Below are 18,040 nucleotides of genomic sequence, written 5' to 3' on the forward strand. Positions count from 1 at the left end.
GCCTGAACTCTTGGACTTGACCCTGTTGTCTTTTTCACTGAAGGCTGATGCTCTGCCATTTGATCCATACCTCCACTTCTGGCTTTTTGCTGGTTAGATGGAGATAAGAGTTGCCACCGACTTTTCTGCCAAGGCTGGTTTCACACTTTTTTTGTTGGTCATGGAGCGCTCTTCAGCTCAAGGCTAGCACTCTACCACTTGAGCCATAGCACCTACTTCCAGCTTTTTCTGTGTATGTGGTGTTGAGGAATTGAACCCAGGGCCCATGTATGCAAGGCAAGCACTCTACCCCTGAGCCACGTTCCCAGCCCCAGATCTCAACCTTTTGAGTAGCTAGTCTTACAGGTTTGAGCCTCCAGCACCCAACTTGCTTAGCTCTGTGTGTATGTATGTGTGTGTGTGTGTGTGTGCGTGTGTGATTGGCATTTGAATTCTGCCTTATGCTTGCTAGGCAATTGTACTACCACTTGATGCATAAGCCAGACATTTCTTTGTTTTTCAGATAAGGCTTGTACTTTTGCTAGGGCTGGTATCACTTTGCCATCCTCCTATCTCTGCCTCTTAAATAGATGGGATTATAAGAGTGTGCCCCTCGGGGCTGGGAAGGTGGCTTAGTTGCAGAGTGCTTGCCTTGCATGCATGAGGCCCTGGGTTCGATTCCTCAGCACCACATAAGCAGAAAAAGCTGGAAGTGGCAGTGTGGCTCAAGTGGTAGGGTGCTAGCCTTGAGCTAAAGAGCTGAGGGACAGCGCCCAGGCCCAGAGTTCAGGCCCCACTACTGACCAAAAAAAAAAAAGTGTGCCACACCCTGAATTGTTTAGCACTTCTCTAGTGAACATTAAAAAGCTGTATTATACAACTATGGAGTATGCTGTGGGTAGCTGAAGAAAAAGAAAATATTTAAACACAAACCGAGTTATAAGGACTCAAGAAGATAATTCTTCTCCCACTTTGAAATTCCAAATTAAATGGTGAAATTTAATTAGTCAAATTTAATTATGTTGCGACATGTATTAAGCATTTAGAAATCCTAGCACTCAAATAAAGCAAAACAAAATGAAACACCAACCTTCCTTTTTTTTTGGGGGGGGGAGGGAGGGGTTCCCTCAGTCCTAGGGCTTGAACTCTGGAATTAGGCACTGTCCCTGGGCTCCTTTTACTCAAGGCTAGTGCCCTACCATTTGAGCCACACTGCCACTGCTTGAGCCACAATGCCATTTCCAGCTTTTTCTGTGATTAACTGGAGATAAGAGTCTCATGGAGTTTCCTGTCTGGGCTGGCTTCAAACCCTGATCCTCAGATCTCAGCCTCCTGAGTAGTCAGGATTATAGGCATGCGCCACTGGCGCCTGGCTAAACTCTAATCTTTAGCTAGCTAGTACATGAATTAGATAGATTCACAAGATACAATGAAAAGGGAGTTTCCCTTCCCACTTTGTCTGTTTCCTTCTCTAGAGGAATGCATTCCTCTGCATCCTCTTTATCTGTATCCTTCCAGAGCACCTATGTCAATACTTTTTATTAGACACAGGCCTTTTTGCTCACAGCTGTCACTTAACCCTGAGCCACGCCATACTTCTAGCACTTTTTGCTGGTTAACTGGAGATAAGGATCCTTGTATGTGTTTGCGAGGGCTGGCTTTGAATCTGGATCCTCAAATCTTAGCCTTCTGAGTAGCCAGGATTTTAGCCACTAGAGCCTAGCTTGTGTCTACTGTCCTAAATGCCAGGCTAAAGCTAGAATTTTTTGGAACTTACATATATGCCTTATCCTCCTTTACAGGGGAAACTTTTATATGTGATTTAATTTTTTCTTGAATTTTATTCTGCTTTAGAATAAAAACCTTACTTAATATTGTAAGGTGCAATGCAGGCACATCATGCTGCCAGTTGTTACTAGGACAGCAAATGCTCCAGCCAGTGGCCAGAGTCACTTAAGAGGAAAAGAAAACTGATTAAAACAAGAAAATTTGGGGCTGGGAAGGTGGCTCAGTGGTTGAGTGCTTGCCTTGCGTGCATGAGGCCCTGGGTTCAATTCCTCAGCACCACATAAGCAGAAAAAGCTGGAAGTAGAGGTGTGGCTCAAGTGGTAGAGTGCTTGCCTTGAGCTGAAGAGCTGAGGGTCAGTGCCCAGACCCAAAGTTCAGGCCCCATGACCAACCCCCCCTCCAAAAAAAAAAAAAAAGCTTAAAAATTAATTCATATTTATATATTCTTCCCTCCCTCCATCCCCTGTACTGGGGCTTGAACTCAGGGCCTGAGCACTGTCCTTGAGCTTATTTTGCTCAAGACTAGTACTCTACCAGTTGAGCCACAGTGCCACTTCTGGCTTTTCTGTTTATGTGGTACTAAGGAATTGAACCCTGGTCTTCATGCATGCAAGGCAAGCACTCTACCACTAAGCCACATTCCCAGCCCTATTTATATACATTCTTGAAATCCTTTTTTAACATTGATTCACAGATTTTAATTTGTATGATATAGTCAGGCTTAAAATTAATTGTGGTTATGAATTCTTGTACTTCTACTTATTAAAAGCAAAGAACAAGAAAATAATGTTTCTATCAATAATACTGACTCATTTTTATTATATCAAGTATGACATATGTGTGGAAATAATTATAACATAAGAGTGACTCATCATTGAGGTACATGGCTTTGAGTAATGAGACCTGGCTGGGCACTGGTGGCTCACACCTGTAATCCTAGCTACTCAGGAGGCTGAGATCTGAGGACTGTAGTTCAAAGTCAGCTTGGGCAGGAAAGTCTGTGAGACTCTTACCCTGTAGTGTCTGAAAAGAAAAACAAAAGTGTTTATTACTTACCCCAGGTAAATGAACGAAAAAAAGAACAGCAACAACAGAGATGAAACAATCAGCCAGGCATGGATGACCTAGAAATGAAAGCATTTCAATATAATTCAAAGATCCCATAGTTCTTTAAACAGTGGGCATTTCTAAGGATGTCCACTGTCTCCACTCCTCTTCAACATAGTCCTAGAACCCTTAGCCAGGGCAATAAGGCAAGAAAAAGACATTAAAGGGATCCGCATAGGGAAAGAAGAAGTGAAACTATCCCTTTTTGCAGACGACATGATACTATACCTCCACGATCCCAAAAACTCCATCCCCAAACTTTTAGAAATCATAAGTCACTTCGGCAAAATAGCAGGATACAAAATAAACCCACAAAAATCAGTTGCCTTCCTATACACTGATAACGCACAGGAAGAGAGGGAAATAAAGGGAGCAACCCCATTCACAATAACCTCCCAAAAAATAAAATATTTAGGAATTAACCTAACCAAAGATGTAAAAGAACTATTTAATGAGAACTATAAAAAGTTAAAGAAAGAAATTGCAGAAGACACTAGGAAATGGAAAGACCTCCCATGCTCCTGGATAGGCCGACTTAATATAGTAAAGATGGTGATACTTCCAAAACTAATATACAAATTCAATGCAATTCCTATTAAAATCCCAATGACGTACATCACTGAAATACAGAAAACAGTCCAAAAATTTATATGGAACAACAAAAGACCTAGAATAGCCAAAACAATTCTAGGGGATAAAGACAATATGGGAGGGCTATCCATGCCGAACTTCAAACTCTACTACAGAGCTATAATCACAAAGACAGCATGGTACTGGCACAAAAACAGACCCGAAGACCAATGGAACAGAATAGAAGATCCAGATATAAATCCACAGGCCTACAGCCAGCTGATATTCGACAAAGGAGCCAAAGACATACAATGGAAGAAACACAGCCTCTTCAACCGCTGGTGCTGGGAAAACTGGGCAGCCACATGCAGAAAACTAAAAGTGGACCCCAGCCTATCACCATGCACCAACATCAACTCAAAATGGATTAAAGACCTTAACATTAAACCTGAATCTCTGAAACTACTGCAGGACAGAGTAGGAGAGACACTTGAACTAATAGGCACAGGAAGGAACTTCCTGAACAGAGTCCCAGGGTCACAACAAGTTGGAGAGAGACTCGACAAATGGGACTACCTTAAAATAAAAAGCTTCTGCACAGCTAAATCTATCGCAACTAAGCTAGAAAGACAACCAACTAATTGGGAAAAAATATTTACCAGCAATATATCAGACAAGGGGTTAACATCCTGTGTATACAGGGAACTCAAGAAACTAATCCCTCCCAAACCTAACAAACCAATTACTAAATGGGCAAGGGAACTAAAGAGGGACTTCTCAAATGAAGAAATAAAAATGGCAAAGAAACACATGAGGAAATGTTCATCATCCCTGGTGGTGAAGGAAATGCAAATAAAGACAACCCTGAGATACCACCTTACCCCAGTCAGAATGTCCCACATCCACAAATCAGCCAACGACAAATGCTGGAGGGGATGTGGAGAAAGAGGAACCCTATTACACTGCTGGTGGGAATGTACACTTATACAACCACTTTGGAAAGCAGTCTGGAGGGTCCTTAGAAAGCTAAAGATTGACCTCCCTTACGACCCAGTCATACCACTTCTAGGCATCTACCCTGAACAACAGGAACCAATATACAAGGATACGTGCACCTCCATGTTTATTGCAGCACTGTGCGCAATAGCTAGGATATGGAAACAACCTAGGTGCCCCACCACAGATGAATGGATCCAAAAATTGTGGTATCTATACACAATGGAATATTATGCAGCCATTAGAAATGACAAAATAATGGCATTTGCAGGGAAATGGATGGAGCTAGAAGGAATCATGTTGAGCGAGGTAAGCCAAGAACGAAGAGACAAACGGTACATGGTCTCCCTCATAAGTGGATGCTAAATCCAAAAGGTTAGGTGATACGACAAAACTAACAGGACTTAAGAAACAAAGAACTCCCGCTCATCTGGTTGAACCACTACTAAATATCCTCATGCTGCTGATCACAAATATGGTATATAACATGTGAACACTGTTATATATTACAGACTGTGGTAGACAATTTGCTCCAGGGAAGTTAGAATGAACTTGTGACTTTGAAATTATGTAATCATTTAATCACAATCAAAAAAAAAAAAAAAAAAAAAGAACCTCGGGGAAGGGAGGGAGGGAGGGGATGGTAGGGGGAAAACAATGGAGGGGGTAACAATGTTCAAGAGGAAGTGTACTCATAACCTCACTCATGTAACTGTAACCCTCTGTATAGTAGCTTTACAATAAAAAAAAAAAAAAAAAAAAAAAACAGTGGGCATTTCTTACTTCAAAAACAGCAACTGCTAGGTGCCAGTGGCTCATGCCTATAATCTTACCTACTCAGGAGGCTGAGATCTGAGGATTACAGTTTGAAGCCAATAAATGCAGTAATATCCCTGAGACCCTTATCTCCAATTAATTACCAAAAAAACTGAAGTAGAGCTCAAGTAGTAGAACTCTAGCCTTGAGTCTAAAAGCTCAGAGACAGTGCCCAGGACCTGAGTTCAAGCCCCCAAACAAGTATGCTTACATGGATGGGGGGACTGTGCCAAAGACTAAAAGCAGGTTCTGTTGCATGCTAAGAAAGCACTCTACTACTGAGTTATATCCCCTACCCATATTTTGCTTTTTTTTTCTTGTCAGTTATGGGGCCTGAATTCTGGTCCTGGGGGCTGTCCCTCAGCTCTTCAGCTCAAGGCTAGTGCTCTACCACTTTGAGCCAAAGTGCTATTTCCTGTTTTCTGGTGGTTTATTCAAGATAAGAGTCTCACAGACTTTCCTGCCCAGGCTAGCTTTGAACCAATCTCAACCTCCTGAGTAGTTAAAATTAAGAGGCATGAGCCACCCGCACCTGGCATATTTTGCTTTTGTGTGTGCGTGTGGTAGTCCTGGAGTTTGAACTCCTGACTTGGGTACTGTCTCTGAGCTTTTATGTTCAGGGCTTACACTCTAACATTTGAGCTATTAGCTCCACCATTTTTTGAAGCTCAATTGGAGGTGAGACTCATGGACTTTCCTGCCTGGCCCAGTTTTGAACCATGATCCTCAGATCTCAGTTTCCAGAGCATTTAGGATTTATAGGGATGTGCCACCAGCACCTAGCTTAGATACACTTTTTTGGGGGTTGGTCCTGGGGCTTGAACTCAGATCTTAGCCTCCTGAGTAGCTAGGATTACAGGTGTGAGACACAGGCACCCAGCTTAGATGTATTTTTTAAAAATAAAAATATACATTCTTAAAATAAATTACTAAAGAGCTGGGAAGGTGGCTCAGTGGTAGAGCACTTGCCTTGCATGCATGAGGCCCTGGGTTCGATTCCTCAGCACCATATAAGCAAAAAGAAAAAAGCCGGAAGTGGCGCTGTGGCTCAAGTGGTAGAGCACTAGCCTTGAGCTGAAGAGCTGAGGGATAGTGCCCAGGCCCAGAGTTCAGGGCCCAGGACTGGACCCCCCCAAAAAATATTATTAAGTGAAGTTAGAGGTGACACTTAAACTTTAAATTAGCAGTATTTGGGGGCTGGGAATGTGGCTTAGTGGTAGAGTGTTTGCCTAGCATGCATGAAGCCCTGGGTTCAATTCCTCAGTACCACATATTCAGAAAAGGCCAGAAGTGATACTGTTGCTCAAGTGGTAGAGTGCTAGCCTTGAGAGCAAAAGAAGTTCAGGGACAGTGCTCAGGCCCTGAGGAGTTCAAGCCCCAGGACTGGCAAAAAAAAAAAAAAAAAAAAAAGAGCAATATTTTCAATAAAGGAATTTTATAGTATTTCTGTAATAAATAAGAATGTGTTTTCTGGTTATGATGATGATTAAGTAATACCCTACCTTTTCTAGGAAATATGGTGATAAACAGACTCTTCTTGTCTAGCAAATCCCTAGTTAGCTTCCCTGTGCTAAAGCTGTGAAACAGAGAGCCCTGTTTCAGTACCCAACAATAAGGACTTTTCTATCGCTGAACTTATCCAGGCCAGAAATCAGGTGAAGTTAATAAGTTCTAGTTCTATCTGTAATAAATGATGTGAAATAATTAAGGGCCTTTTTAGTTTCTACCTTTGCATGGTTTGCTGTTTTAAGCTTCTTGTGCTCCTTGTAGACACTGCACAATCAAACACTGCTATGAGAAATCCTCAGGGTTTATTACCAAGCAGGTCCTGGCAAGCTTCTTAAGCTCTGGCTCAAAAGCTGCTGGTACTTTATACTGCAAGTCAATGTCAAAACTTTTTTCTATACAACTAGTTATGCTTGCTAAGACTTGAACATTAAAATGTAAAACAATCAAATGAACAGTTATGGAAGTCTGGCTGGATACATTTTAGACTGTCTCAAATTTGCCCTAGCTAAAAGGTACATAGGGATAGATCCAAAATATATTAAGATAGGTTCTAGATATGATGGAGTAGGCACATTTCACTGTCTCTCCACCGAATGTAGCTACAAAACCAGGCTGGAGGCATAAAGACATGAAGGCATGCTGCAGCTGGCTAAAAACATTGAAAAGAAGAAAGGCAGGAGGACTGGGAAGCTGCAAGTGCTACCACAGAAAATGAGTTCACCACACAGCTCCCTCCATTCCACCCTTCTCCACCAGAGAGGGCATTAGCAAGACAAAGACACTCTAGAAGTCTGGTTCTGGTCTCAGAGGCAGAAATGGGTTTCCTAATACCAACAGAGCTGTGGACAGACTGGCCCCACAAATACTGTTCTCTCAGGCCCAAGCCCAGACCCAGACAATTCTGGATGGCAGCAATGAAGCTGAGCAGGAGACTAACATTCAGGGAAAGAGGAACTTTCCTCCATGGTCAGAGGAGCACCCCCCCCCCCCCCCCCCCGCCCCAGGGTGGCACATATGGCCCTTGATTTATTTCACTCTCGGACCTCCCACTAGGAAAAGCCCAAAGAAGCCTGTAGAGCCAAGTGCCAGTGGCTAACTGTAATCCTAGTTATTTATTCAAGAGCCTGAGCTCTGAGGATCATGGTTCCAGCCTGGGCAGGGCAGTCTGTGAAACTCTTGTCTTCACTAAACTACCAATAAACCTGGAAGGAGAGCTGTGCCCACTAGCCTTGAGCGAGAACAACAATCTTTTAAAGTTGTTCATGAGCCTGTGGTCCATCTGAAGGTGTGCATGCAAAGATATAAATATGCCTTTCAGATCAGTCAGGCTGGGCTGGGAAGGTGGCTCAGTGGTAGAGTGCTTGCCTTGCATGCCTGAGATCCTGGGTTCGATTCCTCAGCACCATATAAGAAAAAAGCCGGAAGTGGCGCTGTGGTTCAAGTGGTAGAGCGCTAGCCTTGAGCTGAAGAGCTGAGGGACAGCGCCCAGGCCCGAGTTCAGGCCCCCCAAAAAAACAACAAACAAACAGATCAGTCAGGCTCTGGTAATGGAATTTCAAGTAGATCATCACCTACATCCTACACTGGTGACTGGGCAGCACACATGTAGGCTAGAGAAACAATGCAAAGATTTAGAAAACTGAACTAGCATTGTACCTACAATAAAGAGCATTGAGTGAAACTTGTGGCCTAACTCAACCACATCAACTGCCAACAAAACAAAAAATAATGTTTTCCTTGTGGTTTAAACTAACAGAGCTTGCAATGTAATATTAAAATACCCAATATACAGTGTAAATTACTTGGCATACAGTATCAAGGGAAAAAATTCAATTTGAGTAAAAAAAAAGACAACAGGAATGCCAAGGTGACACAGACATTTGATGTTCTACATCTTTTCATTCTTTTTTCTTTTCTTTTTTTTTGTGTGGCAGTACTGGGGTTTAAACTGAGAACCTTGTGTTCTTACTTGCTTTGGCTTTTTTGCTCACAGCTGGCACTCTACCAGTTGAGACACACCTCTACTTCCAGTTTTCCTGGTTAATTAGAGGAAAGAAACTCTTGGTTTTGTCTGCCTGGACTGGCTCCAAATCTAAATCCTCAGCTCTCATCCTCCTAAGTAGCTATGAGTAGCTGCTGCCTGGCTTCTAAGTCTGTTCTTTTCTTTGTCAGTATCGGAGTTTGAACTCAGGGACCTATGCTTGCTAAACAGATATTCTACCACTTGAGCCACTACACCAGTCCCTGTTTTGTGAAGATTATTTTTAAGACTGAGTCTTGCTCTGTGCTGAGGCTGATCTGAGCTATGATCTTCCTACTTGTGCTTCACTTTGTTGCGGATGACAGGCATGTACCACTGTGTCCAGCCATAAAGCGTTTATGCCTGAATTGGCCTTGAACTGTGATCCACCAATCTCCATCTTGCAAGTAGCTAGGATTATAAACTTGGGCCACCACACCCAGATCAAATCTTTAAAGTGGATATTGGGTTATAAAAATGCCTCAAGAAGCTGGGCGCTGATGGCTCATGCCTGTAATCATAGCTACTCAGGAGGCTGAGATCTGAGGATCATGGTTCAAAGCCAGCCTGGGAAGGAAAGCCTGTGAGACTCTTATCTCCAATTCAACACCAGAAAACTGGAAGTGGCACTGTGGCTCAAGTGGTAAAGCACTAGCCTTGAGCGGAAGAGCTGAGGGACAGTGGCCAGGCCTAGAGTCAAGCCCCACAACCGACAAAAAAAAAAAAATATGTATATATATATAGTAACAGGTAGGTGTGGTAGCATACACTTGTAATCCTAGCATGTGGGGGTGAGCAGGAGGATCATAAGCCTGAGGCCAGTCTTGACTACATAGACTCTATTTAAAAAAAAAGAGAGAGAGAGAGAAACAGCAAAGCTCCCTGGATAGGCTCAGAAATGGTATGTAAATGACAAGGAAAAAGTGTGAAAGAAACAACAGTGAGAAAGAATAGAAAATGAATACACACAAAACACACACTTTATAATCCTAGCTACTCAGGAGGCCGAGATCTAAGAATCACAGTTCAAAGTCAGCCTGGGCAGGAAAGTCCATGAGACTCCAATTAACCACCAGAAAACAGGAAGTGGCACTGTGGCTCAAAGTAGTAGAGTGCTAGCCTTGAGCGCAAAAGCTTAGGGGCAGCACCCAGGCTCCACAACCAGAAAAAAAATAATAAATTAGAAGGAATAGTATCAAAATCACCTGAGACGGAAAGAAAAGTCAAAATAATGGAGATAGACAGGAGCTTAATATACTTCTTCTTGAAAGGTTTAGTAGATAGAAATAAAAGGCAAATGAGAAGTGCTATTAATAAGCCATTAACAGTAACTGCATGTGAGAATACAGTTGCATTGGTGAGAGTACAGTTGAACAGAGAGTATAGTTTATCCTACTCTTATCAAAGAGTAAGACCCCTGAGTTTGTTTTTGTGGCGTTTGAAAGGGAAAAGGCAAAGCTGAGGCAGTGAGCTAAGAAATCAAGTTGTGGAAATCATGTAGAAAGAACAGGCTCTGAACTGAACAGGAGGAATAAGCAAAAATTGCAGATTAACTAGCTATGGGTATTATAGAAGATAACCCATGATAATGATTGCCAAATTAAAAGCTACAAGGCCTTAGCACAGCAGACCACAGGATAATAGGATGGTAGAAAATGCAATTATATTTCTGTGCTAGAAGATATCTGAGAAGAACTCATATATACCAAGAAACAACAACAACAATGAGCCTATAAAGCAGAGATTCTGGGCTGAAAATCTGAATTAAAAGTGGCATTTTAGGATACAATCTTAAGTAATGAGATAAAATATAATTTTTAAGAAGCAAAGAGATGTAAAAGTGTAAGGTCTGGGCCTGAGGACTGGTGAGCTTTAGGAGAAACTGCAAAGACCTGAGGGAGAAAAGCAAATCAATCAGAAGAGGATGACTAATACACCACCATAATTAAGTTCCAAGTTGGACAGATATAACTAAGGAAATACTGGGAACACACATGAGGCCCAAAAAGGGAAAGCGCATTTCAGAGAACTGAAAAATGAATTCAAGTTGGGCACTGGTGGCTCACACTTGTAATCCTAGCTATTCAGAAGGCTGAGATCTGAGGATCATGGTTCAAAGCCAGCCCGGGCAGGGCAGGAAAGTCTGTAAGACTCATCTCCAATAAACCACTCAGAAAACTGGAAGTGACGCTGTGGCTCAAGTGGTAGAGTGCTAGCTTTGAGCTGAAGAGAAAAGGGACAGTGTTCAGGCCCAGAGTTCAAGCCCCACAACCGACAAAAACAAAACAAAAACAAAACAAAATGAATTTGAGAAGAATTCTAAGAAATGGATGTGTGTCCATCCAGACCAGACTCTGGGCTCAAGTCCTCATACTGACCCACTGGTTTCTGACCTACACCAACTATATAGCCATTGCCTTTGCCTTTGCCCTTGCCCTACTTATAGAACTAGGATAGCAGCAGGACATAAAGCTAGTAAGAAAATTAAATGAGGTCAGGCACTGTACCTCATACCTGTAATTCCAGCTACTCAGGAGGTAGAGACCAGGAGGGTCATATCTCAAAGCTAGCCCAAACAAAAAGTTAGTGAGGGCTGGGAAGATGGCTCAGTGGTAGAGCGCTTGCCTTGAATGCATGAGGCCCTGGGTTCGATTCCTCAGCACCACATAAGCAAAAAGAAAAAAGCCAGAAGTGGCGCTGTGGCTTAAGTGGTAAAGTGCTAGCCTTGAGCTGAAGAGCTGAGGGACAGCGCCCAGGCCCAGAGTTCAGGCCCCACGACCGGATCCCCCCCAAAAAAAAAAAAAAGAAAAAGAAAAAAAAGGTTAGTGAGACTTCTACCAGTGAGGTTGCCCCAAGTACAAGGAGGAGGAGCCAGTCTTAGGTTAGCCCTGGGAACCTCAGAATATGACCTAAAGGAAAAAGAGCTAGAGGGGTGGGGTGAAGTGGCTAACACCACAATCCTAGCTACCAGGAAAGCTGAGATTGGGAGGATCAAGGTTCTAGTTCATCTCACACAAAATACTTTGCAAGACTCCACCTCAACAGAAAAAGATGGTGGTACATTCCAGTCACCCCAGCTATTGTAGGAAGCATAAAATAGAGGAGGATCATGGTCCAGATGTAGGTTCCAGACAAAAACTGAGATCCTGTCTGAAAATAACCAGTACAAAAAATGGGCTAGGGGCATGGCTCAGCAGTAGGCAGCCTGCTTAGCGAGTACAAGACTCTGAATTCAAATTCTAATATATACATATAAAGAAAGAGAGAGAAATGGAGGTATGGTGAGGCTTGAGTAATACAGTGCTATTCTAGCATCCACAAGGCCAAGTTCAAACTCTAATACTAGGGGGAAAAAATAAAAACAAAAAAACCATACTATATCCTTTTTTTTTTTTTGAGTCCAATCGTGGGGCCTGAACTCTGGTCCTGGGCACTGTCCCTCAGCTCTTCAGCTCAAGGCTAGCACTCTACCACTTAAGCTACAGAGCCACTTTGGCTTTTTTCTTTTTGCTTATGGGGAATCGAACCCAGGGCCTCATGCATGCAAGGCAAGTGCTCTACCATTGAGCCACCTTCCCAGCCCCACCATACTATATTCTATAAAGCAAGGCAGATATAGTCTTTGCTACTATAATGTCCTCTACATGTCCCTGCATAATGCTAGAAAAACTCATTAATGGTTAAAGCAGAAAAATTCTTTGAGAGGTAGCTGAGAGATAGTACTTTCTCTTTCTCCAGTAGTAACACAAAGATAGTAATTTCCTAAGATTACTGAAAAGATCTCAGGTAACATAACCCTGAGTCCATAGCTCCACCTATCTAGTTATACAGGTATGTTTTAAAAAAGAAAAGCAGAAACTCTGGAAGTAAATTCTAGATTATAAGAAAGAAAAACAAAAGGTAGGCTTGTATTTACTAAAAAAATGTGAAAAAGAAACAACAAAAAAAAAAGAGGCCTATGATCTAGATAAAAAGCCACTAATAAAGCAGAGGAATTAAACTAATAGGTAAACCCATGTGATGGAAAGGAAAAAGAAAGCTTCATAGCTGGGCACTGGTGGCTCTTACCTGTAATCCTAGCTACTCAGGTGGCTGAGAACTGAGGATCACTGTCCACCTTGGGCAGGAAAGTCTGTGAAACTCTTACCTCCAAAAGAGCCAGTAGTGGAACTGTGGCTCAAGTGGTAAAGTGTTAAGTTTGAGCATGAAGGCTTAGGGAAAGTTCCCAAACCCTGAGTTCAAATCTGGGGATTGACACAATAATACACACACAGTGACACACTCTCTTACCCAGACAAATCTTCCTGAGTACCACAATATAATGTCAGACTATGGATGGTCTGCACTTGAGTCACAACTTCACCCATTCAAAGGTTCAACAAGCAAGGCTAATCACTATAATTTTAAAATTTGTGAGAATTAAAAGGTATATGGATCAGTTAAGTGCAAGTTAAAACATTTTGTTTACCTATAAAATTGGTATAGTTAGGGGCTGGGAAGGTGGCTTAGTGGTAGAGTGCTTGCCTTGCATGCATGAGGCCCTGGATTCAATTCCTCAGCACCACATAAGCAAAAAGAAAAAAGCCAGAAGTGGTGCTGTGGCTCAAGTGGTAGAGCACTAGCCTTGAGCTGAGGGACAGCGCCCAGGCCCAGAGTTCAGAGTTCAGGCCCCATGACCAGACCCAAAAACAAAACAACAACAACAACAAAAAAAAATTGGTATAGTTCTTTAAAAAATTCAATGTTGGCTGGGAATGTGACTTAGTGTTAGAGGGTTTGCCTAGCATGCATGAAGCCCTGGGTTCAATTCCTCAGAACTACATAAACAGAAAAAATCATAAGTGATGCTGTGGCTCAAGTGTTAAAGTGCTAGGCTTGAGCAAAAGAAGCTCAAGGACAATGTTCAAGCTCCAGAACTGGCAAAATAAATAAATAAATTAATTAATTCAATGCTGATAAATTATGTCAAGAAAGACATCACTACTAGTGTGAAATACTAAGAGTAAAAATTTGCCCCAAAAATTCCAAGTCCAGATTATTACCCTACGGAAATGACTACAAGTTTTTATATAGCCAGGTGCTGGTGGCTCATGCATGTAATCCTAGCTATTTAGGAGGCTGAGATTTGAGGATTGTGGTTCAAATCTAGCCCGGGCAATTAATCAATTAACTACCAGAGAACTGGAAGTGATCCTATGGCTCAATAGTAGAATGCTAGACTTGAGCTGAAGAGCTGAGGGACAGCACCCAGACCCAGAGTTCAAGCCCCACAACAAAAAAAAAAAGACAACCGATTTTTATAATACTGAGTATAAACAACACTAGAGAAATCAGAAGACATTACATTATATTCATCGAGTTAAACACTAGATAGCCATAGAAACATTTTCTAAGGCTTTTTAACATGAAAAACTGCTTATGCCAAAGTAAAAGAAAGGATATATGCTGATTATACATAATAACCATGTTAAAAATATGCAGAAAAATACTAGAAGCAAACAGATTAGATGCTAATATTTGGTCATTAGCACATATGAATGGCATTATTTGAGAATGACCTTAAAGATTATTACTGGTAGTGCTAGGAAAGGGATATGATGTGTGAATGGAGGTGATCAATTCAGAAGCAAGGTATGGGCAGTCTCCAATGAGGTTAACACCAGCATCTGACATGGTTTTTTTGAGGACAATTATATCCTAGAGTGCTACTTGTAAATGAGGAGATGCACAAAATATGTAAGCATCCCTTTTTGAATGTTCTAAATATGCTATAAATTGAAATATTAAAACCACTTAGATCACATTACCTGAAAGTATTATTTTTGCCTTTCCACATTTTTTAAATTTTCTATAAATGAAGAGGAAGATAACCAAAAACTAACTTAGGTCTAAAATACAAGACTTTTCCTTTATTAGACCAAGTAAGGTATCCAACAAGAAAATCCAGTCATAAAGAACAAAACAGAATGCAAAGCTGGGTCTCATGCTTACCTTATAGCACCTGTATTTATAAAGAACCACCAGGAGGATAGTCATGACAACGATGACACTGATCATGATGGCAGCATTCAGAATCGAGTGCAGGGCTCTCTGGCCCACCGTCTCAGTGTCTTCTGTGAATGGGGTATAGATTCTACAAAAAAAAAAAAAAAACCAGGAAAGTCTAGATAAGTGTTAATGGGAATCCTAATCCACAGACTCCTTCTAACACTACAGTTTGTGGTTTGTAGTTAATATTTCAATTGTTTCAGTGCAAAAGAAAGTATCTAGGCTTCCGAGATGAACTTACATGTGAACTAGGCAGTGGCTCCATCTAGTGGAGACTTTCTAGTCAAAAGATTACCTCATGGGGCTGGGAAGGTGGCTCAGTGGTAGAGGGCTTGCCTTGCATGCATGAAGCCCTGGGTTCGATTCCTCAGCACCACATAAGCAAAAAGAAAAAAGCCGGAAGTGGCGCTGTGGCTCAAGTGGTAGAGCGCTAGCCTTGAGCTGAAGAGCTGAGGGACAGCACATAAACCCAGAGTTCAGGCCCACGACTGGACCCAAAAAAAAAAAAAAAAAATTACCTCATGTAATATTTTCTCCAGTTTTTTTGTTTTGTTTTTTTGGGTCTGTTTGTGGGGCCTGAACTCTGGGCTTGGGCGCTGTCCCTCAGCTCTTCAGCTCAAGGCTAGTGCTCTACCACTTGAGCCACAGTGCCATTTCCGGCTTTTTTCTTTTTGCTTATGTGTTGTTGAGGAATCGAACCCAGGGCCTCATGCATGCAAGGCAAGCGTTCTACCACTGAGCCACCTTCACAGCCCTGTTTTTTTTTTTTTTTTTGGTTGGGTATGGGGCTTGAACTCTGGGCTTGGGCACTGTCCCTGTGCTCTTCAGCTCAAGGCAAGTGCTCTACAGCTTCAGCCACAGTACTACTTCCCGTTTTCTGGTGGTTAATTGGAGATAAGAGTCTCAGGGACTTTCCCCGCCAGGGCTGGCTTTGAATCGTGATCCTCGGAGATCCACCCGGTATCAAGGATTATAGGCATGAGCCACCAGTGCCCAGCCCCCACAGCTTCTTAATAGCTTGTTAAACAACCAGATTCTGTCATATAAACTACTAGGTTGACAAATAGGTTGTCATAGGAAGAGAATATGGTTCATTTTTATTGTCTTTTATCTATATGGTGATTGCAACTGAAGTTATCTTGACTTAGTATCATACATCCATATTCCTTTTGTTTCTCACTCACATAAAAGTCACTTTTATTCCAGGTTCCAATGTTCCCATCCAAAAGGCTTTATTTCTGTCCCTGTATAGATAGGTGTGGTCATGAAACTAAGTAATGCCATTTTTTTTTTTTTTTTTGGTTGGTTGTGGAGCTTGAACTCTAGATCTAGGTGCTGTCCCTCAGCTCTTCAGCTCAAGGCTAGTGTTCTATCACTTGAGCCACAGTGCCACTTCTGGCCTTTTCTTTTTTCTTTTTTTTGGTAGGTCATGGGACTTGAACTCTGGGCCTGGGTGCTGTCCCTCAGCTCTTCAGCTCAAGGCAAGTGCTCTACAGCTTGAGCCACAGCGCCACTTCCGGCTTTCTAGTGGTTTATTGGAGATAAGAGTCTCACGGACTTTCCTGCCAGGGCTGGCTTTGAACTGCGATCCTCAGATCTTAGCCTCCTGAGTAGCTAGGATTACAGGCGTGAGCCACCGGCGCCTGGCACTTGCGGCCTTTTCTGTTTATGTGGTGCTGAGGAATTGAACGCAAGTACTCTAGCTACTGCTGAGCCACCTTCCCAGCCCCATGGCCATGAGTTCTATGGCTGATGTGTTATACAAGGAACTTTTAAAAAAAGAATGTACCAGGCTGGGAAGGTGGCTCAGTGGTAGAGCACTTGCCTTGCATGCATGAGGCCCTGACTTCGATTCCTCAGCACCACATAAGCAAAAAGAAAAAAGTCAGAAGTGGCGCTGTGGCTCAAGTGGTAGAGCGTTAGCCTTGAGCTGAAGAGCTGAGGGACAGCGTCCAAGCCCAGAGTTCAGGCCCCATGACTGGATCTCCCCCCAAAAAAATGTACTAAAAAAAGTCATTAATTCCTTCCTATTCAAATCCTTCCTGATGTATGAATGTAGGCTGGCTGCAGTCTGCTCCCTGAAATCAGCTAGAGGAGTAAGTCAAAGCAAAAAATAAAGAGCCCAGGCAGGTCCTTGACTAATGATGAAGCTGCTATACCAATCTTCACTGCCAATTTCTTTTTTGCTGGTGCAGTCCAAGGGATTGAACTCAGGTTGCTGGTGCAGTCCAAGGGATTGAACTCAGGGCTTGAGTGCTGCCCTTCAACATTTTTGTTCCAGGCTAGCACTCTACCATTGAGCCACAATGCCATTTCCAGCTTTTCTGGTGCTTAATTTGAGATAAGAGTCTCACAGACTTTCCCACCTGGGCTGACTTCAATCCTTGAGCCTTAGATCTCAGCCTCCTGAGTAGCTAGGAGTTAAGCATGAGTCATGAGTGCCTGGATTGACTGCCTACTTCGATACTCCTTTATGGAACTGTTTATTGTTATTGGTCATGGGGCTTGAACTCAGGACCTGGGCCCTGTCCCTGAGCTCTTTTTGCTCAAGCCTAGCACTCTACCATGTAAAGCCACAGCACCAATTCCAGTTTTCTTGTGGTTAATTGGAGATAAAGAGTCTAACAGACTTTCCTGCCAGGGATAGCTCAATCCTCAGATCTCAGCCTCCTGAGTAACTAGTATTACAGGTATGAGCCACCAACACCCAGCTCTCTATGGGATTTCAAATGATTTTTTACTACCTGACGTTCTGTGACAGGGTCAATGAGCTTTCTTTCTTTCCTTTTTTTTTTTTTGTTGGTTGTGGAGCCTGAACTCTGGGCCTGGATATTGTCCCTCAGCTCTTCAGCTCAAGGCTAGCACTCTACCATTTGAGCCACAGTGCCACTTCTGGCTTTTTCTGCTTATGTGGTGCTGAGGAATCGAAGCCAGGGCCTCATGCATGCAAGGCAAGCACTCTACCACTGAACCACCTTCCCAGCCTGGTACATTCTTTTTTCAAAAGTTCCTTGTATAACACATCAGCCATAGAACTCATGGCCATGGGGGCTGGGAAGGTGGCTCAGCAGTAGGTAGAGTACTTGGCTCTATAGTTTCTGACTCCTAACTCTATTTATGTCTTAGCCATACTCCCAAAAGGCTAAAAGCACTGGGTACTGCTCATGCCTGTAATCCTATCTACTCAGGAGGCTGAGATCTGAGGAT

At 42.6% G+C, this 18,040-nt stretch overlaps 1 protein-coding gene across 5 annotated transcripts in view; it reads right to left on the reverse strand.

Annotated features, from left to right (window-relative positions):
- The window catches only part of Psen1 (presenilin 1), a 57,990-nt gene that overhangs the window by 19,206 nt on the left and 20,744 nt on the right, over window positions 1–18,040 (reverse strand). For all 5 annotated transcript variants that reach the window (XM_042692612.1, XM_042692614.1, XM_042692610.1 and 2 more), the window contains 2 exons: window positions 14,777–14,918; window positions 2,824–2,891 (listed from right to left, as the gene is read on the reverse strand). In XM_042692612.1, the coding sequence (XP_042548546.1) occupies window positions 2,824–2,891; window positions 14,777–14,918 (210 nt within the window). The remainder of the gene's footprint in view (window positions 1–2,823; window positions 2,892–14,776; window positions 14,919–18,040) is intronic.

Source organism: Dipodomys spectabilis, unplaced genomic scaffold (assembly GCF_019054845.1).
Source record: "Dipodomys spectabilis isolate Male_0828 unplaced genomic scaffold, ASM1905484v1 ptg000157l, whole genome shotgun sequence".
NCBI lineage: Eukaryota > Metazoa > Chordata > Mammalia > Rodentia > Heteromyidae > Dipodomys > Dipodomys spectabilis.